A 24,352-nucleotide genomic window follows, 5' to 3' on the forward strand; every position below is an offset into this window, starting at 1 on the left:
GTACTGACGAATTCTGCTATGCCCGAGTTTACTCGGTATAATAATTATTTGCAATATATACATAGCCGAGTTAAGTCGGGATAATAAAGGGAAGCGAATAATAAAAGTTTGGAATTGGTAAAATATTAAAAATTGTCTCCCTTTTTTATGAACAAAATTGACGAAATTTGTGACACAAAGAGGGGGGGACATTCAGTTATAAAATTCCTAGATTTTCCCTTTTCAAGATAGAAGAGAAGACCCTCCACGGATCTGTCTCGAATTTTCTAATTTATTTTCTAAGTAATTAAAATTTTTTCCATTTATTTATTAAAATGTGTTCTATTGAACTTAGTGATCGAATTTTGAAGTTGTAAATAAATTAAGACTTGAACTTAGAAAAACTTCAAACTTAGAAAAAAAAGTTTTTTAAATATTGACCTAATTAAAATTGCAAATTCGATAACATAGTTCGAACATATTTTAAGGGGTCACAGTACCCAAAAAATGACCAAAATATCGATTTTTTTTTCATTGCTTATAATAAAATTTCAAACTATTTCAAATGCACTGAAAAAAAATCTTCTCTCTATCTACATTTTTAAAAAAAGTTATGAATAATTTTAGATTGCTCTAAAACAGAAACTTGATCAGCACACAGACTTTAAACTGCTTTTTCTCGTAGATGGTAATTTTGTGTTTTAATCTTAATTAAATCCCTTAGAAATTTTTTTTTAAGATAAAGCTTTGAAGTAAACTTTTTTAATACAATACACTTATTTAAATTGTGCATGGAATAAGCCTTTTATGAGGTATTAAAATTTTTACAGCATGTTATATATACCTAACAGGAATTTTTAACCTGTTTCATTCTACTTTTTTGCAAAATAATTTATAAAAAAATTTCTAATTCGTATATCAACAAATGAATGCACAAAATTGTTAAGATGAATATTATAAGCAGTAAGAAAAAAAATGTTTGAAAATATGCTAAAATAAAAAAGCCTTAAAAATTTAAAAATTTTGAATTTTTTCAATTTTTGTTAAATTTTAAAAAAATGTAACAGATTAACTATTTTTTGAAGATAAATTATTCATTATAAGTTAAATGAGCACGTAAAGCATCCACAAAATGGATGATTATACCTTTATTTAAAAAAAAAAGAAATGTTGCAAGAGTAGTGTGACCCCTTAACGAGGGAAATGAAATAAAAATTTTCCATTAATTAGCCAATGAATAAAGAAGGAAATTCTGGACAGAGACAATTCTCCTTTAGAAAATTATATATTTAAATAATTCCTACCTCGCGACTGTAATCCGCGAGTGAGCGAACATTTTCTCCTGTGCCCGGAACATGAAAAAAAGAGAAGCCCCAAATGACATTTCACTCAAAAGCTTGCTGCTATTAGTCTTTAATGTTAAAATAACAAATCTAAAAATAACGACTGAACAACAGGAGGGCTATATTTAAAATAATTAGTTCAGCACTTGAAATATTGGATTGGCCCCATTACAAAATGCATTATCCCCTGTTTATCGTAAAATTAATATTTGAAAAAGAAATATCGTATTTAGAGCTTCACTTCTTCAAAATTATCGGATAAAAATTATGACACATTTATTTATGCAGAGCTAAGTGAAAGATCATAATAAATAGGTTCATTAAGAAATTTTAGTCAGACTGAGTCATTATTCTTCTCTTTGTTCCAAACTAGTCTACAACATGGGATGATTTTATTTTATTTTATTTCCGTCGTTGAACATTTTGGGTTTACGACTACTAATGTTCAACTCCGGGGAAATTCCTGGATCAGTACCCCCAGAGGTATTGATTTGTTATGGGAACATGGAGGACTTTGAGACTCGACAGATTTAACGTGCATCAGTCACACACGGAGAGTCTTCGTCCGGCGGGATTGAATCCACGAACTTTTGGGCATAGGCCCAGTGCCCTACCAACCAGGCTATCCAGGGCTGAAACATAAGATGATTTTATTTTATAATTTTATAACCGTCGTTGAACAGCCGAACCCATTTTATGGATTTACGACTACTCAGGTTCAACTCCGTAGCCTTGTCATTTTGAACCCTATCCAGAAGACAAGGGAACTCCTACATTGGGAGAAATTTGCCTTCATGAAGGACTTTTTGGTGGAGCTAACCAGCATTTGAGTTACATGCGGAGGAAGACCACGAGAACTTCCCATAGCATAACGGCAAGGGGACTCTCACCCATGATCAGTCTGCCACTGAGGATATTTCACGTCAGCACTGTGGTCTGTGCAAGCCGGATGCGGAATTCTTATCGAGTGGGATTCTATCCTGGTTCGCCTCATTGGAAGAATCGAGTTTTCCAGTTGACTTTTTAAGAGGTGGCATGGAGTGTCTCCCAGGTTCGAATCACTGGGATGCTCACACACCGTCAAAGGCAGTAACCGTGGAAGGTTCTTCCTCTTTATGTAACGCGGGGGTTAGAAATCGATCTCGAAATGAGTTCGTCCCGTTATTTGATCCGCCAGTGTTCTGGTTCAAAATTAAAAGGAAATGTAATTAGCCTAGGATCGACCCTCTTTAAATTTCAAAGGAAATCATTTCACAGTCTTGGTGGTTTAGTACAACAAGCGCATATTTTTGAATTCAATGGTGGATTCAAATAAATTTTATTTTTTAAAAATATTGATTAAAACGAAGTATTTATTGCAGGTCTTTATTGTCTTTCGTGCTTCGAAGAGTTGGATGGATTGTGTACATTGTGCATGAATCCCGTCTGTTACGGAGATTTCTCTGATCTCAGTGAAGAAAGGTTGGATATTTAATTGAAAAGATCTCTTACACTGTAAACACCAAACCATTTTACGGATTTCAGTCTCGTGATCAGATCAATTTGGTGATTCATATAACGTATAACAACCCATTTCTTCCAATTTGTTCGAAAGCTGCTAAAATTTTAAGTATTTTTTTCATATATTTTTTCACTTTTTTCTTTCTTTAAATAATGATTATTTGTTCATTGTTGAAAAATTCAGGTTTCTCGAGATATTCATTTTATAAGCTCTTGCATGTGAAAAACAATGATAAAAAAGCTAATAACCAGATATAAATCATACAATTTACAACGAAGTCTTTAAAAAAATTGAAGGAAAAGAGAGAAAAGCTGGTTTGACATAAGATTATCATTATAGATTGTCAACAAGTAAAATTACTTCTCCACATATTCTACGTTCTTTCAATTGTATTTGATTATTTTTCAAATGCGTTTCATTTTGTGACGCGTCAGAACAATATATTTTCTTATAAACAAAATGATGATGAATGAGCGAAAAACAACTATGCGAAACCTTATCATAAAATCGCACGAACTTATCCATCAGAGAACTGAATATTTGAATTCGAACGAATCTCTTTAAAAAAAATTCTATAAAACGTTTGTTACTAATTTTTTGAAAAAATAGAACTTATAGCCTTTTATCTCCATTTTTTTTCAATGTTTTAATATCAAATTAGAAAAGAATTAAAGTAATGAGTATGTTTTTTTTTTCATTTATTCTCAAATTATTTTTACATCGGAGTTTTACTCAGCCAAAATCAAGAAAATGAATGCTATATTGACACAAAAGCAGAAGAAAAATGCTTTATTAAAGTAAATTGAATTTTATAAGTCAAATATTTAAAATACAAAAAAAATATTTTTCAAAGTTGTTTTTACATTTCTCTAAGAATTACCATTAAATCTATATAACTAGAAGTGGAGGTTACATTAATTAAAGAACGAGTAATTTGATTCAGTTAATTCCATTATTAAAATTGAATTTATTTCGTTTTTGTTTCTTAAATAATCATTCATTAAAGTAGATTTAGTTTTTTGTGGTGTAGACATTTGTAATTTTCTTTCCAATTTAAGATAGAAGGTGAAAATAAAAAACGATTTGTTATACGATGGTTTTAAACAATGGTTTCGGTTTTTAAAACACCACTATTAGAATTATTTTTTGCACAAAGATTTTTCGTAACTATTCGAGTTTTTAAAATGATTCTTATTTTTTGTTATGAATTTCGAACGGTAGTATGAATGATACAAATTTCAATACAACATATCTGCAAAAGCAATATTGCAATGTCTCCATATATATATATATACAAAAAAAATCTTATTCAAAATTTCTGTAAGAAACATGTTAAAATTACTTAAACATTTTTTTCTTTTATTTCCATAATTCTTTTTAAAATTTTCTATTTTTTATATATTACTTTAGAATAATTTTTTACTCAAAAATGCGACTTTGCATCTTTTATTTTATCAAAAAAATATCTAAAAAATATAGAAAACACAATATTTCAATAAATGTTCAAATAAATTGCTCACTTTAATGGGATACCCGACATTTATGGTTAGCAAGTTAAAAAAAAATCGGAAATTAATTTAAGTTAGACGGTATTCTTTAACACAAAGAAATAAACTTTAAAAAAGAAAATTAAAATTTCTTCACTGTTAACGTAATTGTTTATCTAATATAGTATGGAAATTCTGATATGATTGATCTTATGAAGCATTGTATATAATACTTTTTAAATTAGGTTGAATGCAGAGTTTATTTTACACGATATAACGTATTTAAACTAAATTAAACGGTGCAAAAAATCGAAACCGTTTAAACTCTGAGGATATTAATAATATGTAACACAAAGTGCAAACTATAATGTAAATATGAACTTCAGATTCACTGTAATTGTTAATGTATTATAGCTGGATGATCAATTAGTAAAACGTAATTTTCAAGTTCTTCGACTCAATCGCAATGGGCTTAATATTATTAGATAATATTATGGCCTAATATTATGACATAATATTATTTTGCTTATGAATAGGTGATTCAGCCGAGCTTTTGTTTTTTCGATGGCTCTCAAAATATGCGGGAAAATAATACTTCATGAGAGCAATCAAATATTTGGATGTTAAACTCACTTTTTGCTTATTTCATTAGAGCTCGAAAACTAAACAAGTAGCAATTGGAAATTTTTACAACTAATGATAAAATTCACTGAGATAGTTTAGAGTAAAAATTTATTTTAAGAAATTATTTATTATTTTTTATTAAATTTTTTACCACCAGTAGAAAAAATTTCGAATTGTAAGGTATGCAAATTCTTGCATCATCTTAAAGCACGAAAATTTAAATGACACACAATACAGAATGTGTATGAAATCGATTGAATAGTTGTCGAGAAATAAATGCAACTTTTTTAAAACTTCATAAATTATATGACTGTGGTTTTTAAATAATATAAAAAATTTCTTACCTTAGCAATTCAAAATTTTTCAATCATTATTAAATGATTTATCAAAAAGTAGTGAAGGATTTGCACCCCAAAAGTACTTATTTTTTAATTATTTTCCTGGTCTTTATGTATAGAATTTTAGTAATCATAATCACCACAAGTATGAGACTCTCCTGTTTTAACTTGAGTATTGTATAATTTATTCCTAAAAAAAGGTAAGCTTTGGGCACTGTTTATGTTTTACAGCAAATTCTGGAAAGGATCAAAAATAAATCTGAATCTGAAAAAAATACAAAATTATTCTAAGCAAATACTTAACTCGTTATTCAACTCTACTTAAATTATTACTTAAGATAATCTAACAAAATGAATGACTTTATTGTTGCCAATACAGACGTCCTAAATATATAGTACCGGTGACAATTTAATTGTTTCAATTTTTTACCCGGAGCCCTGGAATCAGAATATTTGACTCCGAGCTTTTTGAAGAGTTCGGCTGGATTCCCTGACTCCTCAAAAATTATGAATGCACTATTTTTAAATAACTATTTTCTTAAAATAGCATATTTTTACTTTTTATGAGCTGGGATTAAATTTAAAGGCGAATAGAACATTTTATATGACAAAATAATTATTTAAAAAAAAGAAAGAAAATATATTCGTTCGAAATGGTGAAGCTGTGCAACATTATAGATATTTTTAACACTCAAACTTTTCACGTGTAAACATCTTATGTGGCAATATTTTTAAAAAAATATATTCTAGAACTGGGAAACTTTTACAAACAGGATACATTTGTATATCTTTTCAATCAATTTTTCAAACGGGCTAAATGAATCAGTTTTTGGAATTTATGCACCGGTATAAAACATTGGGTGCAAAATGATCAAATGTGATGCATTAAATTTAAGTTAAATACTCGACACACTATTCATTTAAGTCATGCCACCTTCTAACAATGAATTTCTTTCTAAATCATGAGAGTAGCCTTTTGAGAATGAAGTCCGAAAAGTGCGCCCTTTATTTGACGAGAGAGCACCACTCATTCGACTCCATTTAGACAGATATCTGAAAGGGAAGGAACCTTCCGGACCAGAAGTATCCAGAGTCTTTTCTCTGACTCTTTATTCGATTTGTTTACGAATATAAATATTTATTTTAATTGGAAGTCTTTTTTATTTTACATCAATTTCAAGCAATTAAAATTATTCCTTTTTAAAAATAAAAAAATAAAAAAAGCATATATTTTTTGCATTTTCGCTGAAAACTTTATTTTTGCTATTCACCAATAAATGGGTAAAAAAAGTGGTCCTTTCGTCGAAGCAATCATGAAACAGGGTGCGTAGAATTTTTTAAAAGTGCTTAAAGGTGCTTATTTTCGTTTTTAAAAAGCCCTTTAAGGTGCTTTTTTCGTTGAGTGTTTTTAAAAAGTGCTTAATTTTCTCTTTTTCAAAATGAGATTTTTCCTTTACTATGCTGATTTTTGCTTCGAAATATGTAAAAAGACACATTGTTCTATTCAACGTTTTCACAATTAATTCAACCCCAATCTATTTCGGCGTATTGTCAGTCCTTAGCGCATGAAAACGCCATTCGTTTTACGTCATTCAAAATTTCATGATTTTTGAAAATTGCTAAAAATAATGTCAAAAAGTTTTTTTTTTTTTTTAACAAGACGTCTAAAACAAGATAAGATTGTCAATTGTCAAAAACTTTCCAACCCTGCCTAGTTATATTTTTTTTAAAGTGCTTAAAAATATTTTTTGAGTGCTTGAAAAAGTGCTTGAAAGGTGCTTATTTTTTGTTGAATATTTTGGCCACGCATCCTGTGAGAGAAATTTCCTGTATTAACTATTATTTTTATTATTCTGTCATTTTATTTGGTGGGATTTCTTAAAAATAACTGACAAATCAAGTAACTGACTGATCTAACAGATAAAAATACGTGATAGGTATTTAATTCTATTGAATATTTCCAGAGATTCAAGTGAAGAGGAGTTTTCTGTCCAGTCATCATCAAACTAAAAAAGAAAATATTATTTGATACTCCATGAATGACGATCGATTTTCATCAATAAATTTTTTTTTGATTATTTGGATCTTATTTCCTTTATTAAGTTTAATTTCAAAAACTTTAAAATATACAAATCTTTGAAAGAAATACTAGCGAGCAAACGTTTTTTTTTCCTCAGAAGAAAAAGTTAAGTTTGCATAGGTTTTAAAAAATATCTTCGTAACTTGTGAATACAGATTTAGGGTTTCAAACAGATTCGCTGTCCAAAACTGTCAAAAAAGTTTCGAAAAATAAATAATTCCATAAAATAGTTCAATCACTTATAATAGTAAAAGTAATCATTCAGTAATTATGGCATGTAAAAATAATATATAATCCACTTTTCACTGATATTTAATTTTTAATATGAATCCAATGTATACAGAAATCCTATAATTTATTGTAATTTTAAGATTACATTAATAATTATAAAAGACTGCATATGAATTTTTTGTATAAACTGAAATCGTATTAATAAAATTTCGTACTTAATAGCTTTCAACAATTAAAGGAAGTTATTTTTTTAAAAAAAAAAAAGAAACTATATACATTACAGAGATTAGGTTCTGTATTACAGTTGAAAGCGTCATCTTTATTACTTTACCTGCTGAACACTGTAAAAAAATCACTACAATAACTCATTTTTGGCAATTTAAAATATAAAGAATGAAATAAACCATTTAGTTAAATATATTTAATGGAGGCACATTTAATAATGCAGTCTAAAAAATTACTAATTCACATTATTGTTAAGTTCCCGAAGTTTTAATATTGTTTTAAATGAATGGAATAGAGAAGATTGTCACAAATCTCGTTTTAAGGTTAGAAGGTTTACACGTAAACCGTGTTGCAAAACTTTTTAGGTTTACATCAAAAGGTTTTTGTTGAGTGAAAATAAACCTTATTTTTCTATCTGGGAATAAAACAATGGAAGATGGGCAAAATTAAATTGTCACCACCAGATCGTCACTTTATCAATAAACATGGATTTCTTATAATGTATATTCTTCATTTTAAACCTTATGATGATTTGAATGAAATGCATTATTCTTGAATCATTTTTGAAAAAGCGGCCATTAGTTCCCAATAGCGTGATATTTTGACAAATCGGAACTTCTCGAGAAGTTTTTAGATTTATATGGATTATATTCTATAAACGAGACGGTTTCTGTTGTTGTAAAGTGGTTTCTAGGTTGAGGTCATTCTTTGTAATATCTTAATTATCAGGTGATACTAATACAGCGATATTGTTTTTACGCAACTGAAACCGGTTTGCACTTGTTTACGTTCGTATATCAAATGGTTAAATTAGACGATATATAATATAAATTGCTGTATCAATGGGTTAACATTGTAATGCAATACGTTGAAAATAAATACAAATAGAAAGTATATAAAAAGAAACTCTTGAATAAAAACCCATTACATGTATGTTTAAATATAAAGGTATAGCTTAGATTATTAGATATCCTATTTATGTTGTCTCATTTACCCCATTGATACACTAACGTAAGCAAGTTCGAACAGTCACGTAAAAAACAGTACATCTGCATATCATTATTACAATATAATACCTGATATAATAATTATTCTATAATATATCACCTAATTTAACCAATTGATGCACTAACGTAAACAAAACAAGTGCAAACAGTAGCGTAAAAACAATAAAGCTGTATCACCTGATCATAAAGATTTTACATAGAATCTTATAGAGTGCGTATAATAATTTATGCCAAGGAACTGTAAATAATTACTAGTAAGAAACTTCCAGGAATATTATCATATTCAAAGCAGCACCCACACAAATTTGCGTTTTATTTTTTCAACTTCATAAACACAGCTATTTGTAATGAGCTCTCATAAATAAGAAACAGTCCTTATGTAAACATCGTAAATTTTATTTAGTTTTTCATTTTACATTAATTGTGAATCATAAAAATCTGTTATCGTTGGGATTGAATCAATCATAACATTTTAACAGTCTCTTAAAAATCTAAAATGGCGGCGGCAGTCATTTCAGTCCTTCATTTATTTAAACTTTTTTCTGAAATCATTGTCGCAATCTCCTGTAAAAAGAATGAAAAAAAAATTATTATTATTCATAGTCACACTATAAGACACACAGAATGGCTAGATATTTTGAGTTTCCTAAATTAATATTTCAAAGTGTAGAATCTGACAAATTACAAGCCACTAGATGGCATCTTATAATAAAAATGCTATTCAGAGCCACTAGATGGCGTCTTATATAATGTAAACAGAAGATAGATTGTATTAAGAACCCAAAGAAGGCAGATGTTATGCTTCATGTGTAATGTACTGAAATAAAATGTTTTGAAACGAAAGCTCACCTTTGAATTTTACACAAAGTATCATTCACTTTTTGTCATAATCATAAATCATAAATTTCGTTTATCCAAAGATGAAGAAAAAAAATTATTTATTATTTAAATAAAAGTCTAGTTTTTAGTTTAGCTGAGATTTGCTGATCTGTTCCTTCTTTAAAACCTGTTTCTAAAAGAGGAATTTAGTGTTGCTCGAATCTGATAAGAACTTTATTCTATCTCAGTGATTTAACTCATAACACAAGTTGATGTCAAACTAATACGAAAGTTGAACATATATTCCATTCCATACAACCGAGAGTTTCATATAAAAAGTTGTAGTTCATTTACGTCAGCTGTACAATGGGCTATTGGCGACTGTCTGGGAAACAACCCTGAGTAGGATCCGAAGACATCATAATTTTGATTCTCTGCAGAGGGGATGGCACCCACGCTTCGGTAGCCCAGCGATCTTCACGAAGTCGAGCACTCTAAGGTAGAACAGTTTAACTAGGACCCATACCGCACACCCTCGGTCCCAACTCAGACTGTTCCAAGCTGCTGTTGGATTCTGGGACTGTATACTTTGTGCGATTACATATACCAGTGTTTCCCAAAGTGTGGTACGCGTACCCCAAGGGGTATGGGAACAATTTAGTGGGGGTACGCGTTCTTATGCGAAATATCTTGCAACAAACGAAAATTTCAAAAATTTTTATTTAAAAACAAAGGTAGTCATGAAAGCTTAAGACTACGTATTTTTCTATTGGCTATCTTTAGCAGAGTTAACAGTTAATAATTGGTGGTGTGAACAGATAGTTGTAGTTTTACACTTTTGTGCAATTTTTTAATAGTAATAAATACACTCATTTTTTTATGAGTGGTGCACAGCGTTACGAAAAATTTAGAAAGGGTACACAAAAGTCATAAGTTTGGGAAACACTGGCATATACGATGGTTGCTGACTTTACATTGAAAACAGAGTTTAAAAAAATGGGGCATCCATTCACTTGCGTTTGGAAAGTATCATTTTGTGTTATCTTTTGTTTCAAAAACTATCATACAAAGACTCATATTTTAACTTTTTTTTAATTTACCTAAGAAAACTCGAGATCACCCGATTAAATTACGTACTTAATTCACCCGAGATATAAGTTAAATATTTTTTACACATAAAAAAATTTAAAAATTCAACTTAAGACTTGTGCATTATGTTTTGCTTTAGTTTCTTGTACTTATTAATGAAATAAAAAAATAGGTTGATTTTTTTTAATTTTTTTTCTCCAAAAAATTGTTAATGGAAGCGGTTAAATGTAATTCACATAACATTGGCAAAAGTTATAGAATGAGTTCTGGAAATTAACATACTCACTTTATAGTTCAAGAATATATTTTAAAACAATACAGCCAGAACAAATAGAAATAAATTGTGAATAATGGCGTCTCACTTTTATAAGTAGCCACATAGCTCTGCAATATTATGAAAAGATGTTTATCACAAGCATTATTACCCCCCGAAGTCTTTTTTTTTCACACACTTATTTATTTTAGTATTTAAGTTGATAAATTATGAACATAAAGTGTAAATAAATGAAATTAAACTACATAAAATGCTTAATTTATAGAAAAAAATTTATTATTTAGATAGTTTTACATTGCAAAAGAGTTGTCTGTTTCACTTTCGCATGTAAAAACATTTCTATTGTATTTTGTCATAAGTTAAAAATTTCTACGTTTCAAAAAAAATATATTTTATGTTCTTATTATTTATTTTTTAAATTTTATTTATGTATAATGCATTTAAAAAAAAATAAATTATGAAAATTACATTTATGAAATATTCTGTTTTATAGGATTTAATTTACTTAAAATGCAATTTTATAAAATTTTATTTGCTTCAAATTTTTTTTAAATATAGATATTTGCGTGAAATCTGTTTCTATAAAATTATATTATATTTATGAGAAAAATAAATTTTTATTTAATTATATTTACGTGAAATTCGATTTCCTAAAAATTATATTTTTATAAAATTAATTTTAAAAAATTTGTTAAAAATGTATTTTTGTCATATGCATATGAAATTTCTTTTGCGTGAAAAACATTGTTATCAAAATCTAGTTGTGTAAAATATTTATTTTAATAAAAATTCTATTTTAAATACGCGAATATTTATGTAAAAAATAAATTTTGACTAAAAAAATACACGTAAATAACATATAAAAAAACAAGTTTTTTCTTGTAAACGTATGACCGAAATTAAAATATCTTAAACAAAAAAAAAAAAAAAAAACACAAAANAAATTCACGCAACCATCCTTATTATATTTAAAATAGCATCACTAAAATAGTAATTATTGGGAAAAGGATCTTATCAGTTGGAATTAATACCCGTTCTAAGAAATGATTAGAGAAAGAACACAATTAGGTGAGCTACTTCTCGTAAAAGTGTACAAAGAAAACAGTAATTAGAATTTTCCGCGATCTAGATAAGACTTCTATTTTATAGATGCAGTTAATATATATTTATATTTTTGCAGTATAAAGTTTTTTGTTTGAAGTATGGGATAGGAATTTTAAAGAATAATAAAAGAAATTTTAAAAATTACGTATTTTAATTCGAAGAAATTAAAAAGAATAAAGTGAAAAGAGATTATTGTTTGTAAACCAAAAAACACATTGTTTTAAAAAAATGGGGGATTAACAATGCATCCAACTTCTTTTCTTTAGTCTGCCTGAAAATTTTATATTTTATGATTTTCTTTTTAGTTTTGTGTGTGAGTTTAGTGAAGTCATAAAATCATCGGAATTTTGATTTGTTTGCACTTTTTAATTTGTTTGGATATCAGTGGCTGTCAAAATTTGATCTCTCGAGCCTAAATGCTGAAAGTAGCCTAAATGCTGACAGACGATTTATTCCGATGAATGATATAACGGAGTTCTTCTTGTAGCGGTAAAAGAAATGATCGAAACATGTATCCAGGAAAATGTCAAGGGGAAAAAATGTGAATAAAATTTAATGATAAAAAAACACTTTTACAACTGTACTTACTAAAGTTGCTGAATGCAAAACTATTAATTAACTGATAAACAAGTGTATCCATTTTCTTTTTGGCATAGAGTTGGACATAAAAAATGAAATAGTCTGCTTTTTCTACCCAAATCTTGATACAGCAGATTAATCTACTTTTATTGATATTGAGACGAAAAGAGTGTCTTAAAAATGTAAATAAGTGGATATTGCCTTAAATTTCTGATGCAATTAGTTACTCATCAAGTAACAATCATTATTAATAATTAAAGTTATCGGAAGCAGTTATGGTATATCATGAATATTAGAGGTAATGATATTTATTTGGGTAAAGTAAAAATAACATGAATTATTTAAACAGGTTACATCGCTTGATTGACACTCACTTGAGAGGAGGAGAGAGGGGAGTTCAGCAAAGGGAATGACATTGTACTGGATGCAGCACACCCTGTGTAATGCACTTCCTCATGCAGTCCGGACCCCTTTTTCTGAAATCAATTTGTAGCCTCCAAGGGAACATACCTCCATCTGGTTCTTCTTTATAAGATGCTACAACAAAACACAATAAAACTCACCTTAAATGAGAGATAATGTAATTTTATTAAGGTGCATATTCTTTGCAAATGAAATAGGTGCCTCGAGCGATTTCTGCACTCTCCTCACTTTTCCCCTCTCCACAACGGAAAATCTTATACTCACGGTCGTACGCTACTGTAAAAAGTACAAATGCACGAGACACTTATTTAATTTCCAAAGAGTATAAACTATTCTAAAACCAACTCATTTAGATTAAACTCTCTCTATTAAGAGACTAGGATTATCCCTCTTCTATGTCATCTATAGAATACTGTCTGCCAACCGATCTCTTTTATTCGTCATCCTCTTTATTATGAATTTTTAAAATAATTTTTGTAATTATTCTGAAGGCTTTATTTCAGTTCTAGTCATATTTTAGAGATTTTGAGAAATACTTTAAACGAAATGCCTGTTTTTTAAATAGTGTTAAAATTTCTCGATAGGTTTTAAAACGTTTATTTAAATTGAATCATTATTATTTTTATTACAATTCTAAAAGTAGACATTAAAAGATGATCATTCTAATATTGTTTTCAAAAGCTAAAGAAAAGATATTTAAATGGGTCCTCGTTTATTGCTTCGAGTTGGGAGGGGGGGACAGTATTTTTATTTTTTTCCAATTCGTACCATTTTCCTAGGGAAAGGCTTTGATGGGTAGACGGGGGTTCATGAAATCCCCGTGTATTGAATGATGCAATAACCCATAACATAACCTACTGAGATTATCTGGTTCCGGTCAAAATTACGGATGAATGCGTCCTTTCTATTATCCGTAGATACTGAAAAACACACAATCTGCCTTAATTTCTCATATCAGGCTTATTGGTATACGCAATCCATTATTGAGGTAACAAGTGTCTTCCTACAAAAATACTGTCTTAGCTACTGATGCGAATATCGATTTTTATTAAATGAATGCTTTTAAATTTAGTAATAGTAAAAAAAAGACATTTTGAAAATCCTATCTTTTAATGTCTATACATTATTTTATCTCGCTCCATTAACACTAGAAAGACGGAAAATTAGTACAGTATACCTATATTTCCCAAAAGCAGTCAAAATGACTGGATTGTGAATGCGTAAATAACTTTGTTTAAAATTAATTTTTAATTTGTATTATTTACAGTTATATAACAAGTTATTAGTAAATATTAACCATAAAAAAAATTATATGTGGTACAAAAAGTCACAAAATTCTGAGAAATTGTGTCATTATAAACATCATTGTTTTTTTAATTGAAATTGAAAGCAGTCAAAATGACTTCCTTAGTCAATCTAGTGTTAAAAAGGTCTACAATTTAATCGAAGTACCGAAATTTTGAAAAAATCGATAAAATAGTACACAGGGAGAAGCGAAATAAGGGAGCGATGGCTTTTGAGGAATGGTTTCTAAAAAAGAATGAAAAAAATTGGAACACCTCTGAAATATTTAGGATACATCGACCGAATGTAATATTCTTCTTATAAAAGTTTTTATTTCCCTCCAAATGTCTGATTTGTCAAACACAAATCGTGTCTAAGAAGCATGTTTGTTTGTGGCGGGAAGATATTTTGGCTGAAATGAAAATAATGCGCAAATAAATATTCAACAACATGCATTATTCCATGTGCTGTAAAATAAAAGCTGATTGTGCAGTTGCTTTTTCTAGATTAATTTTTTCTCCTTATCAAACAATATGTTTACCATCATGTTGGTACCTCTAATAGGGTTAAATTTGCTGAAACCTTAATAAATTATTAAAATGAGCAATGTTTCCATTTAAGTTGTTAGCACAGTAACAGACTTAGAGGTACTTGAAAAAGATTAAAATTTTATTTCCGCGAAGATTTTAGAAGGAAAAAACCTTGGAGAAAATAAATTGTAAACATTACGACTTTTTTAAAAATTGGGTAAATTATTTGAATGATTTTGTTCAAATTTTGCATTTTGTCATTTGAAGTCTTTAAAATTATACAAAAAATTTATATGCTCTATTTAAAATTCCATCGAATATTCCATCGGAAAATTTTTTTAAGCATTTATTGGTTTAAATTAATAATAAATTAATTAATACAAATAATTATTAACAGTTATCTGCCCAGATTTGTATTTGGATAAACTAATTTCATCATTGTGAGCAAGTATTTTTCGATTCATTGAAAACTTTTTGAGACATGCCAAAATCAACAATAATTCTGAGATTGTGGTTCACCTCCTCCCGTAAGAGAAAGTAATTTTTTGAATGCTCTAATTAATTAAAGTCGAAATATTTTTAAATTCCTATCATCAGATCAAAACTTATGCACATACCCTCATTGCCATAAATATTGTTGCAACGGATCCTCTATAGTTTATCAACCAACTGTGAGAAGCCACAAAGACTTCTGCTGCTATGGAAACAAGCAATTAGGGTAGCTTCTCTTCACTCTAGGACTAACACAGATTGAAGAAAAAGATTCCCTTTCTCTGGCGGACCAGACAAGGCCAAAACCCCTACTTGAAATAGTTACTATAGTCACGACCAGACGCAGATTGGAATCGCATTTTTGTTGTGGTGGATACACTACAGTACTTTCTAACCAGAATTATATTTGTGATAGAATTCGATGAATGGGATACCACTAGTTGATTCATTGCTGTTTTTGAAAGAAGCCGGGAGAGCTGTATTAAGATCACCTTCCTTTTGAATGCTGATCGTGAGAGCTGTATTAAGTTCACGGTCGTGGTCACTCCTGTGTTGCCATTAGCAGTCGAGTGAATACGTTGTACTTTATGTGTGGTAGAAACTGAGTAGCAACAGCACGAGGAGGTGGATAATGTCGCAGTCACAAGTAGCAAGCCAACTGTTCAATGTGGACCATCCATCGAAGTAGGTGTGTTCAAATCATAGCGGGCGTTTCTACCAAGGTAGGCGTGTTCATATCACGTCCGGGACACCAATGAGGGGAGTAATAGACCCTGTCAACAGTCATTTATGTAAAGTTACCCCATAAAAGAATCGAGTTAACGTGTCTACTGTGAATTGAAATTATATTTTTGTAGTGGTAGACACACTACGGGCAGTTTTAAGACAAACCATAGCGATTAGCATACAATTGATTCCTATGGTTGCTGTAAAAACACCGCTCCATCGAGATAGACTCGTTCGGTGAGAAATCTGGGACCGAGCTCTGCCTAGTTGAATTCCTGCCATGAAGGATGTCACGGGGGTGATCACAGCAGTTGTCCAAATTAATTCATCGGTCGCAGTCCAGCATGTACACAATCATCCTGTACTGATCCATTCTTAGCAAAGCCAGTCTTACTTAAGATTCATTTGTATTTTTCTTGTATTAAATGTCGTTTCATGTGTCTTCTGGCAACAGAAGATGATTTGAATGAAAGCGAGTGCATAGTTAAAAATATTAGTATGTAGGCAGGTTATTTGCATAGATTGCAAGGAGACTCATTTTATTAAGTGGACACTAACTCAATAAAATTTTTTAGTGTGTTCAATAAAATTTTCTACACACAAAAGTAGTGTGGACAGCCATGCCGCCGTTCTTTTGCACTACTTGGTGTTAAGTAGCCCATTTTTTATTCAGAAATATTAAAATTTATAATGTAATTTTTAATTGTTAATATTTACTAATAGCTTGTTATATAACTATAAATAATATAAAAAATATTACAAATTAATTTCAAACAAATTTCTTTACACATTATTAATTCTCTTACGATCCAGTCATTTTGACTGCTTTTGGACATTATAGGTATTTACTAAGTTTCAGTCTTTCTAGTGTTAAATAAGACTCAACAAATTATGCGGTATAAAGTCATTTAATACAATTCATAAAGATTAAAATATAATTATGAACACACTTGTTTTAACGGCTTTGTTTTGTCGATATATATATACTTATAGAACCATTTTTTTTTACTGAACATAACATACTAAAATCTTGTAAAATGTGGCTTTATTCATTTTGTCAGTATAGTTAGGAAGATCAAGCATTAAAACTGTGGTTGATTTCAAAAAATAATAATAATAAAACGAAGTAATAAACTACAAACACTGTGTTACGTAGTTATATTCATCAAATGAAGCAAATTGTATTAAAATCGATTTATAGCTTTCTAAAAAAATTAAGTTAGAATTTCGTCCCTCTATACGGAAAAAATACGGGCTCTATTAAGATCTTTTAAGTAAACTAACCCAGGAAGTTTTATCCTTGGTATACTAATAAAATGTAATATAATCAAATAAAGTTTCTCTATTTGGTTTTTTTTGTTAAACAGAAGCTTAAGGATTTATTTTTAAAAAAAGTTTCAGGAATATTTGAATTCATTATTGCTAAATTTAGTTTCTTCGCCAAATACATTAGATAGGGAAGAAGATCGTTTTAATTTTGTGGATACAAAAATTAAGTTCTTTAATAAAGAATTCTTGAACTAGAAGATTTTTTTTCCATTGCGAAATAAGTAAATATACACTTTCTGCCTACACTTTCAGCTGTGACAAAAAACTTAAGTATATAAATATTTTTTAAAAATATTTTAGCTTTGTTCTTCAGTTTAACATTTGTGCACTTTTTAGAATTATGTATTTCTAAAAACAGAGAACCGTTGTAAAATAAATGAAATATTTTTGAATTATTATTAATTTATTAACTATTATTAACTTTAATGTTATTTTATTAGTGTTCATAATAGGAATATTCCAGAACATTTTTCTATGAAAAGGAGTCATTTCGAGACAAATTTGGGCTCATGAATGAACTTTTTTTGAAGTATTTTATCTTTTAAAGTATTATGTTTTATAAAGTCCAATATAATACTTTATATAAGCGTTGCATGAAATATTATTTAAAATAATTTATTGTAAAGGACAGGCACTTCACTCTATTTTTCATTTTTTGAAGAAATTCCTCGCAAAATTCTTCTTTCGAAAAATGAAGTTAACTCATAAGTTTAAAACTGCAACTTTTTAAAAGGTATGGTTTTTGAATTTTTCACAAAAATGTGAAGTTTGTTTCGGATAATAAAAAATAGCATTTTGGCTAAAACAATCCACAAATTGAACCTTTATGTAAAAGATGGATTAGGATGATTTTCGTTCACTGTTGCAACACTCCCTAACGTTTGTGTTTCCATGTTCTTATGAGATTTTATTCTTTTTGCGAGCTTGTATTGTATTTTTTCCACCCCTATGTATTGGAAGCTTTTAAAAACTTAAATAAAGCAGCATCACGAAGTAGCATCTTAAATTTTTATCACTTAAAACTTTAATATTTGACATTACTTTTCTGCCACATAAGAACAAGTAATCTAGCAATTTTCGCTTTGGAAGAAAATGTGTGAAATAATTTGTTGCATAAAAATTTTTTTTTAATAGATCTGAAATTATTAAAGCTTAACAACATGAATGGTGTACACTAAATGCTCCATAAACGGACAATTTGAATTCTATAATGAAGAACCTTTGAAACAAAGAACGAATTTCGACACTGAAGAATATGATGCAAGCAAAACAACAGTCTATGTAGCATAATTGTGCTCTGATTTTTTACTGTCCATTTACTTTTCGTCGATTGTGCTCCAATTGCCTTCTAATTAAGGAAACATCACTGTATTTTTTTTCTTTTTGGGGGTATTTTTTTTAAAGGAAAATTGGAATAATAAACGAACATGCTTTTAAGTCAGAATAAAAAAAAAAGGGCTAACTCGGTGCTATGAACAAAGCAAAGCAACATGAAAAGAGCTAGAAAAAAAAAGATTTTTTCCCAGATCTATGGTTAAAGCTTAACAACAAGAAAAGAGCACAAGAAATGTGAGATAAACTGAATGATATTCTATTGTTTCAGTTCAATTATTATGAACCTTCTGCACACTTCATTCTTTGTTTCTTCATTGAAAATGGTTTTTGACTATAGAACAAATACTATAGTTTTTCCACTCATTTTTTACGTTGTTAAGCCTTATTCTTATCTGAGTTACAGCTTTCTTTGCTTGAAAACAAGAATACTTATTTACAGGGTATCTGCCCTTCTGGAAAGTCATGAGGAATCATAGAAAGTCATGAATTTCGGTACTGAACAAAATTTGTCGTGAAATGTCATGATTTTAACAATTTTTTTTAAAAAAAAATAATGGAAATTCATGGATTTAGGTCGCCGAAAAATAAAAATTTTTAAAATTGAATTGAACACTCCTCTAAGATTTCACGGTGTTCCGAACATCTGCATTTGTTACAAAATCCCCACTCACAGTCATATTTTATTAAAATATAAAATGTTTTCATCGTATTCTTTAAAAATGATGGTGTTCTTTAAAAATGATGGTGTTCTTTCAAAAAATTAAAGAAAAAATATCATTTCTAGAACAAATCATCTTTTAAACTTCTGTGATTTCAGAATTTTTGTAACTTACTTTTTTTTTTATCAATTTAAAGTTCTAACTGAAGCAAACCAGTCATTGACTGATTTTTTTTAATTCCGAAATGAGAACAGAAAAATCAACAGTGTGTCTTTCTTTTCCGATGAGCAAGAAAAGTATCTTTAGAATATAATTCTGCAGAAAATAGAATATTTTCTTTTGCATTTTTTTCAGCTATTTTGTTGCTTCAACTCTTTCTTTACTCTGTTTTTTAAATTTGAAATTTTTAAATATGAAGATGTAGAGTATAACAGTTTTGGTTTTACCTATCATTTCAGTGAATGTTATTATAATGCTTTTTAAATTTATTGTTCCGTTTTTGTCGGGGAAAATAATAACTTCGTCAAGTCATGAAAAGTTCTTGGAATGAGTCATGGAAAGTCATAAAAAGTTATGAATTCAGAAATCTGAAATGTAGTAGATACCCTGTATTTATTATTCCGATTTCCCTTTTCAAAAAAAATGCCAAAATTGTATAAAAAAATACAGTTATGTTTTTTTAAAGAAATAAACAGAAGCAAGTAATGAAATAATAACGGACATTTAATCTTTTTAACAGAAAATAATTCTCTGTTTTTCTCAAATGTGTCTAGTCACGAGATTGAAAATGGTACATGAAGGATTAAGCCGAACATCTGGTGATTTTTGGATTAATCCATTTCTATTTATAGAAAAAAAACGAACTTGAAACACCTCTAAGCCGTGAAATGTGTTATAAGATATAAAAAGGCTAGACAATAATTCTTCATGTTGCTAATTCAGCGTCTCAAAAAGGAATAACGAGACACACACGTTCTGAAGTTCCACTGTTCTCGATATTTTTTTAATAGGGTAGAATTGATTGCATTATTGCTGACGTCATAAGCGATAAAACCTTTGGTTTTTCGGTATTTTGTCCAAACAGGCTCCTGATTTAACTTTTAAAATGGAAAAATTTTGTCACCCAATTATTTTATGACTATCGATTTTTTAAGGACCCATAAAATTAAGATTCCAATTAGTTCTTTGCTAATTTTCAGAAACACACGTAAAACAATAGTCAAGAAAATACAAAACATTTTGAAAGGACACCTAAAAGTGAAAATTTCACTACAGAGGATAGGTTTACGTAATATAATATACTACTACTAATATACTATAATACTAATATACCATAGTATACTACTACTAATATAATCTACTAATATAATACCTAATATATTAAATATTATATATTTATATAATATATCGTCTCATTTATACAATTGTCGAATTTATATTATATATCGTCTAATTTCCCCAATTTATACAAGAACATAAGCAAGTACAAACCAGTTTTAGTCGCGTAAAAACAATAAAGCTGTATAGAGTATCACCTGATAATATAGAGTTTGCATAGAAATCTTAATAGTGCACCTAATCATTTGCCCTGGAACTGTATATGTATTACGAATAATAACTAACTGTTATATATAACTGGCCACTCGATTTGGAGCTTTAATGAAACTAGAATAGGAAAAAGTAATGAGAGTTTCATTTACTCACATGATGTCATGATATAAGTTGTAAATGTAATGAATTTTAACAACTTGGAATGCCTCTATAGTAAAATAACAAGTCCAGACACGTAAAAGAAATGGAATTTTAACAGTTTCACTTTGGTTCCGTATTGCTAATAAAGAACCATTCGTATATTTTTCAGAGTACCACTAAAAAAATACAATTCCAATTCAGTACAATTCCAAGACATGTTAACTCTTTCATAGATGACATTGTCGATAGCCCCACAGGAATAATATACATACTTTTTCCTTATCGTACATTAATTTACCCATTGTACGCTTAAATTTTTCTAGATATACTTCGCTTCGCAAAATTTTCTTGGAAACTCTGTTCCTTTCTAATACCGTGATGTAAAAAATAAATCATTGATTGTTAAAGGATGCATTTAACAATAAAATTTTACATCGATTGGTCAGAGAATTGGAGGAATGATTGACCCCACTAAGCAGTTTTCTTGCAGTTTGAGCAATGATTATTCAGAGCACTTACCGGTTTTGTGTATGGTTGCTAGGCGGTGATTTGTTTTCCAAAAGAAATGTGTCTGTTCGGGTAGAATTGGGAAAAGGGATCGGAAAAGGTTTCTCATTTCTTCCATGGCTACTTCTGTATCTTCCTCTACGCGGCCACCTTCTGCTGCAAGACACAATACAATATTTTACAATTGCATCTTAAACTACTATAGTAATCTAATTGAAAAATTCGGTTCTTATAAGCCTAATAGTTTGTAGGAACCCACTTGCATTTAGGTGAATTAGAGAAATTTCTTTCAAGCAGTTTTCAATGAGTCTAGAGTAATGAAAGTTTATCGGAGAAGTTAAGGCTCATTGAATCTAATCAAAAGAATTAAAATTAGATGCTTTTTTTCCATTCAAAAACTCCAGCAGATAACAAGGCTCATTGTATATAAGCCATAGAAAATCTAGGCTGATCTTGAGAATTCACTAAAGCATTTAATTTCAAAAAACAATTTTGAGCTATTTCATGGGTCTGTTATATACGATGCAATTTATCAGTGAACGACCAATTGGATTTGATTCAAACTGATCGCTGAATGATTCTCTAAAAACATAAAAGATTCAGTACATACGTAAAAGAAAAGCATTTATTAAGCCTTTTTCTATTCTAAAATTTATTCTAATATTGTTTTTTTTTTCATTATTTGTCCAGCCTCTCTAAAACTTTTTCATGTGTTGTTTATAAATCGTTATTAAATTAATCGTTCTCTGCTCTTATATGAATTTGAATCATCATCGATTGATAGAGCTAGTTTATTTATTAACATGATGAAAACGGTTAATAGAAATACGATTTCATAGCTGATTAGCATTTCTATCTTTACACGTTATTTTTTTTTTTGTATTTTAGACCCACAGAATTTACATTTATTTATTATTAAGGGGATTTACTCGCAAACTTTTCTTTACTCAAGAGATAATTAATTATGTGATAAAGTTGCATTTAGAATTAGAATGACAGAGACAGCAAAAAATGTACTTAGAGTGACAATATATCGCTATATTAAATTTAGCTTTATAACTACAGTTACAATAAGATCGTATTTATAATTTAAGTGACAGTTACAGTAAAATTGTATCTAGATTTAATACAATAATTGTAATAAAAACGTATATAGAATCAAGATGACAGTTACAACAAAATGCCATTAGAATTAGAACGATAGTTTACATTATTATTGAATTCGACTGATTCTGTCACGATTAGAAAGAATGTACACATAAGTATTGAAATTCTAACCCTATTTAATGCATTTCAAATGAATACTTGAAAGGACGAAGCTAATAGACCTCTGAAGGATTAGGATACTTTAGGTGAATACCTGTAAAGTTTTTTTGTTTTGTTCCTTTCTAAAACTTGATTTAAGAACAGCTTTTAAGAATACAAATGGATCGAAATCCATTTTTTTTCTTCCCTTTTTGTGGAAAATCTTCTGCTTGAAAGCTTCCTTTAAATAAAAGTACCCGAATTTTCTTTCTCCATAAGGAACTTTGTTCAAAGTTTTAAAGAATATTATTTGGCTGGTTTTTAAAACTTTCTAAGTATGCTTTATGAATTATGTTTTTAACTCTGATAAACACATATTCTCAAAAAGCAGTGGGAGCATTGCGTGCTCTCACAATGTTTAAATATATTTAACATTAAATTTATAATTCAGTCTAGTAATAGAATTTAATATAAATTATTGCGATAGTTTTCTGTAAATATTCCTTTCGACCAAAAGGAGCCATTTTAACTGAGCTAACTTCAAAGGTGTGACCTCAAACATGCGTGAAAATAATATTTTTTTAGGTTGCGAAAACAGACACAAAAACGTACTTTCTTTCAGTGGACGGATTTCTGATCCCCAAAATATAGGCCGCAATATGGTGGACCAAATTTAAAGTTTGGACCCCTTTTTGCGTATTTCACCGTATCTAGAGAACTTTTTAAGCGAAGGGAAGAATTTTAAAACACAATTCGTTTATCAAAAGATAATTCCATTGCAAAATATAACTTTTCGAAAATTAGTATTATTTTATTTAAAAATTTTAAAAAAAATCGAAAAGTCGAAAAACTTTTAAATTGAAATGTATAATTTTTTTTTTTTACATTATTTTAAAGAGAACAATTTTGAACACCAAAATACAAAATTTTATTCAACTTTCTCCTATAGTTCCCGAGAAATCAAATTTTAAAAGTGTGACGTTTTCAAAATTCGAAATTTAAATAAGTGAAAAGCAAATGAATAAAATAGGGTTCTTTTTAATGTCTAATTTTTTAGTTATTCTAATATTTTGAGCTGTCGCTCAAATATCGCGAGAAAATTATGTCTATAAAACATAAACAAATGCCCCGTTTCTCAAGGTTGTCGATGCATTCTCATTGGATAGAAGAATCACATGATGGCATTTTAAATTAACAATGAAAACTCATAAAACTTTAGCTGTCATGAGCATAAAATTAACGTTATTTATTTAATGCTGTTTTTATTCTTATCCATTTTGGTAGCAGAGATATTTAATCCGTAATTGCTTAAATTATATTTCATTATTGTACTATTTATATTTAACTTGTCAGCTATTTTTGTAACATTTATATAAAAATAGAAAGAAACGATTTTATTCAAAATGTGGTGCAAAACTAAAAGTGGTTTTCCTTTATTACATTATAAACT

The 24,352-nt window shown here is 28.9% G+C and overlaps 2 protein-coding genes across 4 annotated transcripts in view; one reads left to right on the forward strand and one right to left on the reverse strand.

Annotated features, from left to right (window-relative positions):
- The window catches only part of LOC107452575 (DC-STAMP domain-containing protein 2), a 44,991-nt gene extending 37,247 nt beyond the window's left edge, over nucleotides 1-7,744 (forward strand). For both annotated transcript variants that reach the window (XM_071178022.1, XM_043052394.2), the window contains 2 exons: nucleotides 2,684-2,783; nucleotides 7,237-7,744. In XM_071178022.1, the coding sequence (XP_071034123.1) occupies nucleotides 2,684-2,783; nucleotides 7,237-7,282 (146 nt within the window). In that variant the 3' untranslated portion in view covers nucleotides 7,283-7,744. The remainder of the gene's footprint in view (nucleotides 1-2,683; nucleotides 2,784-7,236) is intronic.
- A 1,446-nt stretch (nucleotides 7,745-9,190) lies between these two features.
- LOC107452576 (uncharacterized) overlaps nucleotides 9,191-24,352 on the reverse strand; it is a 45,571-nt gene continuing 30,409 nt past the window's right edge. The window contains exons 2-4 of one of the 2 annotated variants that reach the window (XM_016069077.4): nucleotides 21,670-21,810; nucleotides 13,055-13,217; nucleotides 9,191-9,379 (exon numbers count right to left, since the gene is read on the reverse strand). In XM_016069077.4, the coding sequence (XP_015924563.1) occupies nucleotides 13,078-13,217; nucleotides 21,670-21,810 (281 nt within the window). In that variant the 3' untranslated portion in view covers nucleotides 9,191-9,379; nucleotides 13,055-13,077. Of the gene's footprint in view, nucleotides 9,380-13,054; nucleotides 13,218-21,669; nucleotides 21,814-24,352 lie in introns of both variants that reach the window. The other variant, XM_016069076.4, reaches the window with a different exon arrangement.

The sequence above is a fragment of the Parasteatoda tepidariorum genome, chromosome 2 (genome assembly GCF_043381705.1).
Source record: "Parasteatoda tepidariorum isolate YZ-2023 chromosome 2, CAS_Ptep_4.0, whole genome shotgun sequence".
Lineage (NCBI taxonomy): Eukaryota > Metazoa > Arthropoda > Arachnida > Araneae > Theridiidae > Parasteatoda > Parasteatoda tepidariorum.